We start from the raw sequence: 16,585 nt of genomic DNA, 5'->3' as shown, positions 1-16,585 counted from the left end.
TTTTAAAGGTAACGTACATGATAAGCGAGTGTTACAAACAAGTGAGTGTTACATTGAAAATTTATACTCTTACATTCGACTAAAAATAAACCCTCCTGAATTTAAATCATTCCTAAAATAAAAGAAATTTTAATACAGCATAGATTATAACTGAATCTATAAAATATATTTTTTCTAGATTTTATATAATTTCTTTAATAGCTAGTATAAAGAAAACCTATTTACACTGTGTATTTGTAAATATAAGCCTAAATAAATTAAGGAGAATTTTATAAAAGTTAGTATAGTACTTTACTGTGTAAAGATTATAGCAAACAGGAGGGACCGGTCCGGCAAGCGGCCCGCCAAAGGAAGCCTGGAGGAACTGTGCTAGCGTGATGAAGCTGGTGAAGAAGGGCTGCTTGTAGGTATTATCAGTAAGATGGTGGATTTAAGGTGTTACGATGACCTGGGTCGAGACCAGGCGGTCACCCGTGGCAGAACCCTGGGCCCCATTTTTAACGGGAACTGTCAAAGCTGTTGCGCGTGACTTCAGCGGATCGGAGCACCACTCCAACGGATCACCAGTGATACATGGGAATCATCAGCGATTCCTATGGCACCCCCTCCAATCCAGTCGAGAACCATAGATATATATACACTCATTGTCACTTTTAAGTAGTAAGTCCAGTGTAACACACTTAGTATATAAGACATTCATTTAGCACTTTCCTAAATAGATAGTGTGACAGCTATCAATGTACAATTTTACTATTACTACATCATGACTTATAATGCTTAATATAACGTCATAATCCATTAGATTATACACTCCTAAGTCTGGGACCTACTGTAGATATAGGTTAGACCCGACCATCACAGAAAGGTTATGCTTTTAGTCAATACCGGCAACCTAGTCATATAGCTGTGCCCTCCTTTTTCTTGCTGTGGTTCTCTTGCTTCGTATTGGCTCAGGAGTGCTTTGTTGCTTCCTCTTACGTGTGGGAGTAGGGGAAGTAGGATCGAGTTGGTCATCCAACATTTGTTTTGTGTCTGAACCATCTTCCGTACAACCGCTATCTGAATCGCCAGTTAGCTCAAGGAAGAGGTTTAGAAGGGACAAGCCATACCCGAACTTGGAATTGGAAGCACTGGATTAACGTCAATTGTGGTTGGAGTCAGTGGTGTATGCTTTTCTCTAGGGCAGGCTGGTGGTTTGGTCGCCTCGCAATCTGACTGCTTTGATGGCAGTGTCGGGGAAGCAGCTTTCCTTTGCGGAGACTGCTTTTGACCGCGGATTGGAGACGAGAATGGGTTTCTGCTTGCAACGCCCCCAGGGCCAGCTGGTCGTGGTGGCGTAGGCGACTCATTGACAGGATTCGACGATGTGGGCATGTATGTATTATGTGTAGACAGGGTACTCTGTCGAACGAATTCCCAATCGTCGGGGAGAATTACTAAGATCCGGACGGTGGAATCGACGACTTGAGGGCCTTGGATAAGGTCGCGGTTAAGGACCCCCAAGACGCGACCGCTGCATACAATCCACGACCCTTTAGGAAAGGGGTTCACAGCTTGTCGCATCCACCCGAGTAGAGAATGCCATGGTTGTTGCTCTACGGGGAAGAGGAGGAGGACGTGGCATACGTGTACGCCTTTGTGAGGAGGGCGGTCGTTTTCTGGCACTAAGTAAGAACCTAGCTTTATGAACACCGAAGTCTTGCTCAGCGGCTCTGGCCAGACATCCTCCTTGATATGGAAGGTATCTAGATCGACAGGGCCGGCAAGGGATATATGTGCTGAAGAGTTTGGCCAGGGGGCACTTTCATCGCTACCATCGAGGAGTCGAGGGACAATACTGTGGGGTTGTAAGCATCGATAACTGGTATGAATACGACGTGAGAGGACGTACGGAGTCAAGCCGCCATCACGCGGTAGTGCCAGCGCAACCTGCACAGATTCAGTTTCTTCTGTCTCCCATCCATCCAAACTTACGCCATGGAAGGTAAGTTTGTTTGGAAAAATTCGGGCGACTATAGTGAACCATTTCCCCTCCCAGTCCTCCTCCAAGGTCGCTGTTCTTGCTCCGGCGTTAAACATGGAGAGTAGCAAAGGAAGTCCTGAGATCTCGCCATCTTCAGGACTGAGGAGGCGCGGATAGAGGTCGAGAATGAATGAAGGCTGAATAAAAGGCAGGAAGGTCCCAGCCTTGAAGTTCCCTGCATTCGTATAGCGTGAGCCAGCTGGGAGGATTTCGCACTGGGCTAGGTCGGAATGGTAGGTGATGATGAGATCCGCACCGATCGCTCCCTGCCCACGCTTATTTGGCAATGGAGGTATCGGGCAAATGACAGAGGCCGAGGAAGTCGTCATATTAGTGGCAAAAGAATTATATGCAGTATCGTAAGTGAAATGAGTTTAGGAGAGATAAGGGCAAAGGAGATGAGGGTGTTAAGTCCCCCTCTTTGAAAAATGGTGGCTTGCTATGTAGATATATACTGCTTTTAGTAATGCTCTGACCCTGACGTCAATGTAGCATACTGCTACACTAAGCTAGGTTCTGAAGTATAGCCCGTACGGTATATCGCCACAAAGTATCAGTTGACAGACTTAGTAGTGTGTTGCACCTGAAAGCTAGGATATCCTGGGTTGTAAAGAGGGGTTAATGAGGGGGTAAAAATCTGAGGCATCGGCAGAAGTGATAGAGTTTGAGGGCGATCTCGGCAGAAACAACAGATAGCTGTAAATGTGATAACAGTGATTGGAGCTTGTAACCCTACGTAAGATGGGTTTGGAAAGGGGATCCATGCTATGGGTCTGTCGCTCTGCTCTTCTAGGCCTCCTCGCATGCTTCTCCTATCCAGAGAAAGAGTCAGTTTTAAGAAACCTATAGAGTCACCAACAAAGGGCTTACCAACGTCATATATCGCTATACGGCAATATTTGAATAGGAATCTCGATAAGTACTTCAGCATGGCTGAATCACATGATTATTCTTCTTTCCTACCCACTCCGCCACAGACACAACTGCCTAATCAGCAGCAGCAGACGAGAACAGGACCTCAAAGTGATGAGAGTCGGGCCATACGGGAAGCAGCGCGGCAGCGGCTGCAAGAGCAAAGGCGACGCGAGCGGGAGGCGATAAGAGATCAGCAGCAGACAGTGAGGTGGGTGCAGGAGGAAGAGCGCCGCCGCCAACGAGTGGAGAAACGAGCGGAGATAATTCGGCAGCGGGAAGAAGAACGCCGCCGCCAACAAGAGGAGAGGATACGACAGCAGGAACTAGAAAGAGAACGCCACCCACAAGCTGAAGAGAGAAGACAGTGGCTGGAGAGACACCGTCGGCGTCAAGAGGAGGAAGCTCGACGTCGAGAGGAGCTGGCGTCGCACACGAGAAAGCGCCGTCGACGAGCTAGGGAGGCGAGACAGGAGCTAGATTTACCAAACCCGGAGTATGAATCCTTCTTGGGGCACCCGAGGTCTCTTAAGCGCGCGAAGACTGACAATAACCAAAGACGTCGTCAGCCACGGCAAGATGGACCTTCTGGCACCATACCGGCCCAACAGGCAGCTCCTCCTGACCTGATGTCCATGGAGATGATTATGCGGCACAAAGAAGCGCTACGCAGGCTGATGCAAGCAGTAGAGCAATCCTTCCAAGAGAAGCAAGCGGCCTCGAATCGCCGTGACTGGTGCAACCCTGTGCCTGCAAATCGTAAGATCGACACAGTCCAGTCCTTTCTGAAAGCCTTCCACGATGAAGGCAGCATGGAGATAGCAGTATGCTCGGTTTGCTATCTACAGAAGAAGCCACGGGACCTAGACCATGTCGACTGGGAAAGGGCGTTGCCTGACGAGATTCGTTCAGCAATGACCAACTTACTGGCGTGTAAGAGATGCTTCCCGGAGGGAGATGGCGAGACTGTAGTGCCGATATGCTTTTCCTGTCGAGCGGCTTTCGACCGAGGCAGAGTCCCGGAGGCATGCATGGGGAGCACGATGCTCATCGGCTGCGAGCATCGGTATCCAAAGGAGCTGAAAGACCTTACCCCTCTCGAGGAGAAGCTGATCTCTTTCAATGTGGCATATGGGTTCATCACTAAGTATAACATCCAACGTGGTCAGCTAACCGGCCCGACATATCGGAAGCACGTCGCGGGTCACATCACGGTGTTCCCCAACGACGTGGAGTCTTTGGCTGCCACAATCCTGCCGCACCCACTTGTGTCGACACTGGAGCAGGTGCATGTGATTTGGACCGGCTTAGAGCGGCCCACGCCTCGAGATGTGAGTAAACTGCTCAGCGTTCGACCTGGTGCCATCCGCACAACGTTACAGTGGCTGCGAGCAAACAACCCTCTTTACGTCGACATTGTGATCAATGAAGAGGAGATGGAAAGTTGGGATTTTGAAGGCGGCAGCGATGTGCCAACACAAGCCTACCAACGCATGGTGAGGGAAGAAGAGACTGCAGAAGAGCTTATACGGACAGCACAGATCGTGCCTCCAACTGATCGAGGGCAGGACACTCCTGGTCAATCGTCATCGGTCGAGGACATTGCGATAGAGCTGGCAGAAAAGTCTAAGTGTAACCCTGGACAATCTGAGCCTGCGCCGCATGGCGTACAGCAACCCCCTAGCTTGGAGGAGGCGACGGCCGAGGAAACGTCAGAGCGGGCGTTTGAGCTGCGCTCCTCGGCGATGTTCCCGATCGACGAGCAGGCTGCCTTCGCAGAGCAGGACAAGCTAGAGTTCATCAGTATAGCCCTGCAGGCAGAGCGCCAGTTCGACGATAGGTACGAAGGTGTTGCAGGCGAGGCCCCGTCGATGCAGGTTCATGGCTCCTCAGGTCGTCCGTTCATCCGGGTATCACATGGTCGCGAGTTCGCGGACGGCTTTTCTCCAGACTATTTCCCAAAAACCTTCCCTACCTGCTTCCCTTATGGCCACGGCGGACCACGAGCGGCGGACCGGAACGAGGTGGGAGATCCAGCAAATCCCCTGATACGAGATATGACCCTGGAGCCTTGGGCCAAAGTCGTTCTGCAGCGGCACGGCGGGCATTGCGCCCAACACCCTGCCTTCTCCTTCCTTGTATTCAATACGATGGTCAGGTCTCGGAACCGGTGGATTGCCCAGGGCCGCCTGAAGCGGTCGGCGTTTCGGCGTGTCGAGGGAATACACCAGAGGCTGACGCCCGAGCGCTTGCGCGAAGCGCAAAAGGAGATGTTTGAGATGGGAAAGACCACAGACAGGGACGTTATCGCACTTATGAAGGAACTCTCGCTCTACGGTAGCCGGCATCCTTTATCAAATGAGAGCCGCCTATCAATGCGGAAGAAGATCTGGTCGATGATAGTGGCATTTAGCCTCACAGCCATCTGGTTTACCCTAAATCCCAATGATATCAACAACCCGGTGAAGCTGAAGCTCGCGGCGCATAGGGGACGGGATGATGAGGCCGCTAGAGCGTTGCTTCGTGCTCTAAGCACATCGCTGCAGGTGACAACCCTCTCGGTCCACGACCCTCTCAGCTCAACGCTCTTCTTCTTCCGCGAGATCTCTCTTTTTTTCGAGCATTACGTTCGCGTCGGGCGACCGTCTGTTTATGGGAACGTGAGCCATTATTATGCAACCGTAGAGACCAACGACCGCGGGGCTCTTCACCTACACGGCCTACTATGGTTACATGGCAACCTGGCCCTATCGGATCTCGTCCGCCACATGGCCGATCCTGATGAGGGAGAATACCGGTCGAAGGTCAAGAGCTTCGTAGACGATATATTTACTGCGACCCTGAACGAGGCCTTGGCGAAGGAGGTGGTAGAGTGCGGCAAGAAGACTACTGTAGTCGAGCCTGAGCTGATGCACGACGCGGAGTGGTTATCGAGGGCGTTTAAGCGTGAGGCCAACTTTATTGCATCTCGCTGCCAGGTCCACCACCATACTGCTACGTGTGTCAAGTACTCTATTAAGGAAGTTTTGAAGGCGGGCCTGGCAAAGTGTAGAACGCAGCTATGCCGTTTCCGGGCTCCTTGGAGACTTGTGCCGGAGACCGGCTTTACAGACGACGGCCTGCTCGAAGTGAAGAGAGATCATCATATGGTCAATCAGTATAACCAGAGCATGGCCATAGGGCTACGGCACAACCATGATGTATCAATGATTCTTACACGAAAAAAAGGGCTGGCACTCATACACTACATCTGCAACTATACTACGAAGCTTAACGCTCCTATGTGGAAGCGGCTCGCCCTTGCCGCAGAGTTATTGGACCTGGCCCGGCAACAGCAAGGGGGACCAGGCAATCAAGGTACGACGTTGGCATCGACGTCGACGTCGACGATAGGAGATGAAACTAAATCGTTTTTACTACGCATCGCAAACCGAATTTTCACGAGCAGAGAGCTCTCCCAGCCTGAGGTGCTTGGCTATCTGCTGGGCTTCGGGACCGACTTCACAAATGTTCCTGCTTGGACCTGGGTGCATATCAATTCCTTGTACTGGGCCTGTGCCAAACAGTGGCCGGGTCTAAAGGAAGCACTGTTGGCACTTGGTCGAGACCCGCAACCAGACAACATCTATTTTCAAACAGACGGCTTTAAGTTGCCCTATTTGGAAGCTTACAAACACCGGGGCCCAATTCTCCAAGAACTTTGCTTCTACGACTATATGTCCTTTGTGGTCTTGAAGAAGGAACGCTACCACTGGAGAGGTACGACACCGATTCCTTTTCCACCAACGGCAACCGTCTGTAAAGGCTGGGTCCAATGCCTTCGAACTCCAGGTAAAATGGCGGTGCCTGTGTTTGATGGTCGTCTTACGGACGAGTTCGACGAACAAGATGAAGTCTTCATAAAAAAGTAGCTATTAAGGTCCTATAACGTGAAGAACAGTGCTTACAGTATATTAATAGGAACGCAGTCTTGCACTTTGCCCTGTTCGTTCCTTGGGAAAAGTTTCAAGGCGAGCCAGCGGATGATATACCTAGACTTTGGCGAAGGTTCCAGGAACAGCTAAGCGACCGAGTTCGCTCCTACGTCCATAACATCACTTTATTGCGCGTTTCTGTAGAAGACGCTCGGGCCGACCGTAAGATTCAAGGTCTGGACCAGGACTTTGAAGAGATCGTGGATGCGCATGCCTTTGGCGATCAAAGGGAGGAGGAGGATGGCGCCAGGGCAGATGAAGAGAACACTGATTCACAAGAGTATTACAACGCCTTTCTGGGCGTCCTAGCCGCAGTCCGGAGGAGCGAGATTAAGGATATGCCCGTAAGTTCGGTGCTGAGATGCTTATATGAAGAGGCGAGGGCAATCGATTTGGGAGAGGACGACAACACTGCCGCCCAGCGGGGCCGACAGTTCTACACGATGCTGCAAGACATTCAAGATGCGCCTTTCCGGGGCAAGGGCCTCCTCAGCAGGGAGGAAATTGATGCGATATTGAAGTTACAGAAGAAAGAAGACACCAGCGTCACGGCAAATATCCAGGGTAGGGAGAGTAATGTCTCCTCCGCGCACGCTGATGGGCCCCATAGAAGGCCAGATGTCCCACGGCGGCCCGCTCAGACGGAAGAAACACTGGCGAACGGAGTTGGTCCGGCGAGCCAAATGCGTCTCCAAGTCGGCCCTTATATGTCACATGTCGACGTCGCTGTAAGTCTGGCGAGGGGGTGGACCTTGAACAAGCTCCAGTCGATGGCGGTGCTGCTACCGGCAGTCTTCCTCGACGAGCCCGGCACTCGGCTACAGGAAGAGGAGGGCAAGCAGCACCTCCAATACGTCGGCGGTGAAGGAGGCACGGGAAAGTCTCGCGTTATACACGCTATCAAGGACATGTTTCGGCTGAAAGACGGCCTTCACACACTGCTCGTGACAGGCGCCAGCGGAAACGCAGCTGCACTCATTGGCGGAGTGACCCTCCATTCGGCGTGCAACATTGGATTTGAAGACAAGACAGAGATTACGAGGAATATATCGGAAGAAGAAAAGCTACGTTGGAAGAGTAAAACCATGTTGATCGTCGACGAGATCAGCCAGGTGGGCGGCCTCACGCTAGCATCTGTAGACAGCCGCCTGAGGCTGTATAGAGATGACGCGCATCGCCCTTTTGGTGGGATCCCAATCGTCATCTTCTTTGGCGACTTCTTCCAGTTTGACCCGGTCAGACAGACCAGCCTCCTCTTATCAGAGCCCAGAGAGCACAGCAGACAGAGACCGGAGAGCTTGGCAAAGCATGTAGCAGCACATAAACTGTTCCTCCAGTTTACAACGGTCGTCATGCTTCGCGAACAGGTCCGCACTGCTGGTTGTGCAAGGTTGCGTGGCTTCCTCCGGCGCCTGCGTAATGGGCAGCAGACCGAGCTGGACTTCCAACGGCTATATCGTCGCCTCTATAACCAAGCGTCTCAGCCCTCTTTCGCCGATGGACTGAGGGCGGTCACACCTCTGAACCAAGATAGGTGGGACCTGAACATGGCAGCCATCGTGCAGTGGGCTCGCGCCCAGGGCAAGCATATCTCGATCTTCGTGGCAAAGCACGACACTAAAGCAGGAAAGCGGTTGCGTGTAGAAGAGCTATGCGACGTGCTCCGCTATGGAGACGACTCACAGCTCCCAACCCCTGGGTTGTTCTTCTATGCGCAAGGGATGCCGGTAGTGGTGACCCGGAACCAGCTTACTGGGCTGAAGCTGGTCAATGGGGCGCCCTTCAAGGCAGTTGACATCTTTCCCGACCTCACCTGCGGCACCATTGCCCTCGCCAGCGATGTGACGCTCCACCTGGCCCCCCCCGCAGCTGTTCTCCTCCAGTCGGACGATATCGCGGACCTTGCGGTACCCGGACTCCCGAAAGGTACGCTCCTCATCAAGAGCAAGACAGTAGTTATCCCCGATTCTATGCGGGGGAAGAATTCCAGGTCAAGGAGCAAGCCAGGCTTTCAGTTGGTCACTCATAGAACAGGACCCCTATGTACCCCCGCCTTCGCTATGACAGACCAGAAAAGCCAGGGTAAGCAGTTCTCAGAGGTCCTTCTTAATCTCAAAGGCATTTATGGTAGCAGCTCAGAGACAAGACCTAGTTTTATGAGCCTATACGTGCAGCTCTCGAGGGCGGAGAGGTGGGAGGGGCTGTATCTCTTCCGGAGACCAGCGCGAGGCGATTTTATCGAACCGAAGAACGTATTGGATAGACAAATGAGGGACGGCGTTTACAAGCTGGAGAGGCTGGGGGGCGAGACAAGACTGCGCTTCGAGCATGCCTATAGACATGAGAGCTGGTTTCAGGATTGGGATGCTATAGCAGAGTCTACTTCAGTAACCGAAGTCGACGAGGAAGACGATACTTCTCTCTGGTGTGATTCTGAGGATGATGAGTCCGAGTCGTAGTATATATCAGTATATATCTTGGCACTTGCATTTATAAGCTATAAGGTAGCTATCTACATAATATGATTTTGTCAAGTTCTAGTAAATATTGTATAATTTTCTCACTATTAATGTAACCTCATTGATGCCCTAGACTGCTAAAGTATCATGCTAATAATATGAATTTCGCAGCATTGCAAAGAGCCGTAATTTAAGCTATTAGACCGCCCGGTCCCCGGTCACATGTTGACACCTCGCTGCGTGACTGGGTATCTACGACGATATCAGTGACTCGGCGTTTAAGAGTAAATGAATTAATTAACTGGCGACTTTAGCCGCACTCTGTTAAATATTGATAAAATAAAAAGGTTGCAGGTTATATTGAAAGGTCTAAGTTATATATATCTGAGAGGAGCGCAGTTCCTTAAATAGTATCCACATCCCAGCCACCAGCAGACTCAACAGATATTCTATCATCCTATTGAAAGGCCAGGATGGCGGAGGTGACAAGGAAACACGTGATACATCACAGTAAAAAGTAACAGTAAATATAAAGAACTGACACCGCAAAATCAGTCTGTCTGACAGATGGCCTCTGTTGAAGAGGACGATGCCGATCTTCTTTAGCTAAAAATGGCTCCCTACAGCTAGGCCTCTTTAGGCCCTAGCCATTTAGCTACCCTTCACAGCACCAGTCCAATCCGGCCCACTTCAGTAGTCCTACATAATAAGGTTCATTAATCTGTCACTCTCTTCTAGTAACTCGCTAGTCTCTCGCTGTAACTTTATAGCGGTCTTTCTAGTTGGTTATTCAACTGCCGATTTATATTACTGAGTGTGCAAAGATGTATGATAGAGGATTGTGAGGGAACGATCATATAACTTTCATACTTTATAAATAGTCTCACTTTATGAATATTATGGAAATAGCTTAAGTCAGAGCTTTCCCTAGGAATCTCTTTCTCTCCTTATAAACAATCATTCTACCCAAGTCGCACTCGACTTCGTTCGTGCTCTTGTACCGTCACAAGGATATCGATGATGTCAACTTCCTCCTAGCTCAACAGAACTGCTAGCTTGGCTTGAATAACTCGAGGAGTATAGTATTCATATATTTCCAAGTTACTTATTTCCGTTCATCCCTCATGCCCTTCTACGGGCCCAAGGGCTTAACCAGTTTCTATTTATTGACTCCTGCTTACCAAATATTATATTATATTCAAGATAGATTCATCAATATATAAGCAAGTAACCTGTCCCGTTGCAAGCAGCGACTTATCTGCAGTCCGCACGAGCGAGAATCAAGGACATATCTGAAATACTTGGGCGAAGAGGATCGAGCAATCAATATTAGATAGGGCGACAACAATGTCGCATGGCTGTTCAGCTTGCGTTCGCTGCTTTGCGTTATTTCAAGCCTCTTGTGGCTGTGTGGCTTGGACCCATGAAGTTCAAGCTAGTGCAGTACAGTAAAAGCAAAGGCCACCCACTATGTGATACACCGTGTGATGGCCCAATACGGAAGGAAGAGTGGTCTGTGCTTTTGTAGGGTCTGGCCGAGCCCAGCCAGTAAGTCTTTTCTTCCGTCTCTCGACGAATCCTCCAGGCGCAGCCACCTTGCGGTCCCTTAAGGAACCTTTCGGAACTTACTTCGTAGTTCCTCCAGGCAAACGCTAAATGTTAGCACTTTCGGTTATACAGTATAGTGTAACACTCGCTTGTTTGTAACACTCGCTTATCACGTACGTTATAGTAAATACACACAAAGGTAGAAGGGGTGCCGAGCGGGTATTTCGGCACTATCGTATCTGGCCACTAAAGATCTCAGTCAAATCAGTTCTTAATATAACAAAATTAGGCTCATGAAAACGAAAATGAAAAGATCAGTTGAATGACATCAAGAAGTGATATCAAAGAGGTTAAATTAAGTATGAAAAAGGATATAATGAACACTAAAGTCCCGGGAAACCTGCGTCCTTGTTATATGTTAATATAGGCAGCTATATAGCCTTTCTAATCCAGCCAAGACCTTACTACTACTGCTGCTGCTGCTGCAGTACGTACCCGTGCTGGTAATTGTTGAGGGTGTCACGTGCAAGAAAGGGTCTTCTAAGACTGCGCCCGACAACAGTAAAGCCTTTAAGGGGCGGAATTTTACACACAACACAACATGAATATACAAATCTGCACTAATAGACCGCATACGCGTAATTTCTAACAAGAGGCACTTCCGTCACGCATTTGCATTACTCGCATTAATAATCACAGTGCCCGCAATATCCACATTCCTTGTCGCAGGCCGTGAAGTCTTTCGGGGATTCATATCCGTAATAGTAATCGCTATCGTCAGAACCGTAATCGTGAAAAACTCCAACGGCCATATTTCGATGTTTCATCCATAACTCGTTTTCTTCTTTGTCCTGCCACCATCAATCAGCCGTACTGTTTCGTACGTACAGGTGTCACAATATGACTCACTTTCTCGACAGAGGCTTCATGGACCAAGTCGTTGTTTTGATTACTTGGGTCTTGTCGCAGCTCATCATCCTTGTCCCAGCATTGCTGGAGAAGGTCCTCGCCAGGGCTACACTCAAACACGCGCGTAATGTCGTCTCTAAATTTGCACACCCAAGGTACTGAACGACCATCTTCACGAACGGAGTTTTCTATGTGCTTGATGAGCCTCGGATTTTGATTTGCCTTCTTTGTAGACAGGCTGTTCGACCTGGCAGAGGCATCGAAACCCACTTTCGAAATATGCACAAGTACACGGGAGATAAGCTCAAGGCGGTGCTGTCTTTTTGCGATAAGCAAGGATTTCAAGATCCAACCAAGGTACCACTTCCTGCCAATGGTAGTAAGGCTATCCCGCAACTCCCAAAGCTGGGTGGATTTAGCGGTGATTACTGTGAATTTTTATCTATCGATAAGTCAAAGCTCAGGCGCCATTGTAGCCTAGTCCTACATACCAAAATCAACTTTAGTAGAGTTGATTATTTCGCCCCGCTTTGCAGGGGGTAGGGTTGATTTATGCAGGGGGGTAGAGTTGAATTTCCGAAGCCACTCGGCAGGGAGCGCGATGATCAGGGCCGGGGATAGAATTGGTTTTTGCCAGGGGTAAAGGTGTTTTTATGATTGGCTATGAAGCTTGCTATCTAATGAGGCGCGCCATACGCGAGGAACGTCAGCACGCGTTGCGTAAGGTAGGAGCTAGTTATAATTAGCGTTTAGGGGGGGGCGCACTGCAATTCTTAAGAAGTTAGAATTTTAACTGCGGCACTTCAACTTTTCGATCACTACTGTATCAAGACCATGAGTTCTACCATAGAATCAAGCTTGTCTGATGTAATCTACCCTTTCGTTCTGCTTCCTCTATATAAAATCCTTATATGCCAGGTGTGTCAGTTCGGGTGCGTTGCTGATGAAGTTGCCATTGACAGAAGCATCACCCACGGCAGCGACCTTTCTACATCACCCGTACGCATCTACCAACATCAGGTTCAACGAGCCTTGTTCAATCACACGGCAGCCGACCTTCTTAACCTGAAGACGAAATCAATCAATCTCTACTTCACGAGAGAAGAGTTGCAGTTTAGATTCGATTCATACCCGTTACGATATGCCTGCCCCACCAATCAGGATAGATCGAAGTGGGGCGCCGCGGATTAGTATTCATCCGAGGTGCTTCGGCTGATCCCGGTTCTCCTTCCAGACGCTCTCATGGTTCTTCGCCTTGCTCAACCAGCCGGCTAGCCTTCACACGTTCGTTTGTCTCTACTCTACCTACTGCACACAGATTCATCCGCCAATTATCTAACTAACCAATCAATCAAATTCGTCTGCACCGCCCGAGAAACATGAACGATGAGACCAGTCGGCGCACTCGCCATTTGCCGAAACGCGCTCGTGAGTCGTGGACGCGTCAAAGCCCCCAACGCTCGCGATCGCCACCGGCGAGAAGGAGAAAACGCTATCGCACGCAAGATGGATCGTCTACACTAGAAGAAGCAACAGCATCTGCCTGCATTCCTACGCAAGAAAAATTCCCATTTGACTACAAAGGGGCGCCTCGGTCTGAAGAGCAGTTCACAGGACCACTCCTTAGCTCGGCGAAGTCATCTTTGAGCACGATTACGGTCCACCAGCAGGAGTTGATCATCGATCTAATCCGGGAACGCGCAAAAGACACCGAGGGTAGTACTTGGAGGCTCGAAAAACGCCTTGACAACGCATACGCGACGTTAGAGTGGTGGGAGACAGTCGGGTGCGAGTTCTGCTTTGTCATGAATGGGAACGTGCAGCCGGGTCACGCAATGGAGAAATGTGACCGCTGGCACGGTTGCGACAAAGCAAGGTCGATTCTCAAATGGCTGGAGAGCCTCAATATTCCCAAGGTCTTGGAGGACCCTGGCTCCTGCAGTATGTGCACGCATATGTGGCTCCCGTGTGGAGATATTTGCCTGTCCCAGAGCATCCATGATGCAGGATCGAAACAGGAGAAGGCAAGACTGGCAAAGGAGCTTCAATCGCAGCCAAACTTCGATGGCCACTGCGAGCGAAAACCAATCATGAGGAGGGTTATCGCGGCTCTGTGCTCATATGACGACCAGTTCTTTGCCAAGATACTTGCCAAGTTAGCATCAGATAACGATGATGTGGACCTGTCACTCGAACGGAGCGCCCGAGCCTGGTTCGAGCATCGAATTCCCCACAAAGACAGTTGGATACCGAGGCTTCTCTTCATCTTCGAGGCATTGATAGTTGGCTTTTACGTCCGACAAAATTATCGGCTAGGATTGCCACCGTTCGATAACCTACCCCAAAACCCGCCTGGGGCTTGTCGGAGTAGCGTAGCCCCAACCAGGCTTGAAGCACCTGGATCGACCCCCAATCGGCCTGATGGAGACATTGTGGTGAAGAGGTGGGCAGCAACCATCGACTGGTGGTGGCGGAAATGCAGCTACTGCATTGGGAGCGGACGCAAGGGCGAAGCCGTCCTTCATGACCTGCGCGAATGCGCATACGGTGGTGCCGAAGCAATAGAAACCGAGTTCGGCAACGCCATCTATGCAGAAGAAAGAGCCCCGGGCACTGCATGCTACCGCTGTTACCTGCCTAGGCAGCTCTGTGGCAAATGGTCGAAAACTAGCGGTGGTGGTTGGATCGAGAGGGACAAATCGGAGTGGACTTGCCGATATGGAAAGCACCTGCTCCGTGATACGATCGTCGGGCTCTACCAATCCCATGCTGTGACGTTCATGAACGATATGCGGAATGTGGCGGCGCAATGGTACGAGAACGAGCATATGGCGCTAAGCCCAGTAGTCGACGACGAGATGGTGGCAGACTTCCTCCTTCAAGGGTTCACAAACCGAGGCGTCGGAGGCATTGAGATGATGCGACAGCTTGCGCTCTGGTCAAGGACGGTCTGGTATCATAAATTGGCTGATGAACTCTTGCTTCCAGACGATGACGACGGTGGTCACCAGAGCCAATTGTCCAATACCGACATCTTCGGCCTGCATCCTTCAGCCCGGTCGAATCGGCCTGCCCGCTTACGACGCTGCGAATCTGTGAGCCTAGAGGTACGATCGGCCCGAGCTCGTTGCTCTGTTCAAGAGAAACTAGATGGTTCATTAATCCATCGGTATCACCGCCGTTTATTGAACCCGTATAAGCCATCAGGGTCAGCCAGGCCTATCAGCACATGGTCGAAGGAAGACATATCACTGTGGTGCGAGAGGAGACACTGGGAATATCCGAATCCAAACTGTTGGCGCGAGAACTGGAGGGATGATCAGAACAACGATCTTGTCAACGAGGAGAAGGTTCAGAAGCAACTAGAGCGATGGTCTGTCCGATGTCCGCTCTGCCTTCTCTACCGAGATCCCGCCTGCGATGAGCATCCCCTTTCAACATGCCCCCGAGTCGAAGGATGTCGGGCACGCTCCATTCGCGCTCGTCTCTGGGAGAGGATAGTAGAGCTTCAGGCAAATGGGATACAGGGATACGGCCCGGTTCCTTGGTGCGGAGACTGTGGTCTGCCCCGGTCTTGCTGCCCTGCTTGGGTAAACCAAAGCGCAACAGACACGGCCTCCGAGTGGGACGCGCCCCCGTGGGGAGGAGATGAGTATGCCTGTCAATCATCGCTCGCGCGAGAGTGGCGGCGGCAGGATGGGAGCCGATGCGAGTTCCGTGAAGTCGTTGTTAACGCAGTCTCGGCCATGTGTGTATTCTCCCTTTCAGGTGGCCCTGGCACTGACACGGACACGTTCTGGGACCAGATTGAGGCCTGGCATAGCCAGAGCGATATCCGCTTCAACCAGCATTGGGGGACAGAGGGGTGGCTCCTCTCTCCGATGCCGTGGGGTAGGCAAGACGTCATGGTCATGTTGTGCATCTTCTGTCGGTTGGATGTAGTTGTGGAAGATCTATGGATCGAGAAGGAAGTCGACCGGCGTCGAGCCGAATTGCATCTCCCGAGCCCCGAAGTGAATTATATCATCATCAAACAACAACGCCAACCCCAACTCGATCCCCAGAAGGGCAAGACGGTAGCGAAAAGAGATGCCCCAGATGAGGATGCTATGTCCTTGCAGCGCTCCAACATCCAAGGGGCACTCGATATGGCAGAGTATGAGGGAGAGCGCTCATCTGGGTATTGGGGGGACACCGCCTACTTATCCGCCCTGGGAGCGCGTGTGCGAGCATGGCGTAGGGGCGGAATCCGCTGTCAACTATGTTTGACGTACGAATGGAGCGAGACTTGCTATCTCCATGATATGGAAGCGTGTACGTTGCACAGCGAATCCAAGCCGGCGATGACGCTGCTGAACAGGTGGTCGGGAATTCGGGGGGCTGAAAAGGGGGAGGGGAAGCAATGTTTGCGATGTCGTTTCCCGAATGTAGTATGTCGCCCTATTAAGTATGAGGACGCCGATGACAACAGGGGAAGCGCTGCGGGAGAGGGCAGTGTGAGCTGTTGCGGGGTAGAAATATTATGTCGTACGGTTGCAGCATTGCTAACAGTAGCGGATGGCGTACTAGGGGATATGGTTATCCAAGAAGAAATGGGCAAGGAAAAGTGGGATAAAGACTATGATCGGTTATCGCGGGAGTGGATGGGGGAACAGGTCCGTATTGGGAACTCTACTGCTCCACGGATCGTTCGAATATTCCAACGGCTCTTAGATGGATTCAACGGATTAAACCGGACCGTGTGGAAGAAACGAGTTTAA

General features: G+C 50.8%; 5 protein-coding genes across 5 annotated transcripts; 3 read left to right on the top strand and 2 right to left on the bottom strand.

The window, feature by feature from the left end:
* Nucleotides 1–892: 892 nt before the first annotated feature.
* BKA55DRAFT_594968 (uncharacterized protein) lies at nucleotides 893–2,352 on the bottom strand (the record flags this gene model as incomplete). The annotated part of the gene is made up of 4 exons (XM_046195732.1): nucleotides 893–1,055; nucleotides 1,217–1,837; nucleotides 1,892–2,012; nucleotides 2,124–2,352. The coding sequence occupies 4 exons, from the start codon at nucleotides 2,350–2,352 to the stop codon at nucleotides 893–895; spliced, it is 1,134 nt and encodes a 377-aa protein (XP_046047836.1).
* A 4,299-nt stretch (nucleotides 2,353–6,651) lies between these two features.
* On the top strand, nucleotides 6,652–7,253 carry BKA55DRAFT_464659 (uncharacterized protein; the record flags this gene model as incomplete). The annotated part of the gene is made up of 3 exons (XM_046186106.1): nucleotides 6,652–6,694; nucleotides 6,767–6,842; nucleotides 6,896–7,253. Coding segments are annotated over 3 exons (477 nt in total), but the record flags the coding sequence as incomplete, so codon positions are not given.
* A 755-nt stretch (nucleotides 7,254–8,008) lies between these two features.
* BKA55DRAFT_463548 (uncharacterized protein) lies at nucleotides 8,009–8,242 on the bottom strand (the record flags this gene model as incomplete). Its single annotated transcript, XM_046186104.1, has 1 exon — nucleotides 8,009–8,242. A coding segment is annotated over one exon (234 nt), but the record flags the coding sequence as incomplete, so codon positions are not given.
* A 3,778-nt stretch (nucleotides 8,243–12,020) lies between these two features.
* BKA55DRAFT_452653 (uncharacterized protein) lies at nucleotides 12,021–12,239 on the top strand (the record flags this gene model as incomplete). The annotated part of the gene is made up of 1 exon (XM_046186065.1): nucleotides 12,021–12,239. A coding segment is annotated over one exon (219 nt), but the record flags the coding sequence as incomplete, so codon positions are not given.
* Nucleotides 12,240–13,204: 965 nt separating this feature from the next.
* On the top strand, nucleotides 13,205–16,585 carry BKA55DRAFT_676722 (uncharacterized protein; the record flags this gene model as incomplete). The annotated part of the gene is made up of 1 exon (XM_046198098.1): nucleotides 13,205–16,585. One exon carries the CDS (start codon nucleotides 13,205–13,207, stop codon nucleotides 16,583–16,585), a length of 3,381 nt encoding a protein of 1,126 aa, XP_046047832.1.

This window comes from Fusarium redolens (assembly GCF_020744475.1).
Source record: "Fusarium redolens strain MPI-CAGE-AT-0023 chromosome Unknown BKA55scaffold_10, whole genome shotgun sequence".
In the NCBI taxonomy this organism is placed as follows: Eukaryota; Fungi; Ascomycota; class Sordariomycetes; order Hypocreales; family Nectriaceae; genus Fusarium; species Fusarium redolens.
This window is presented reverse-complemented; position numbering and strand designations above follow the sequence as displayed.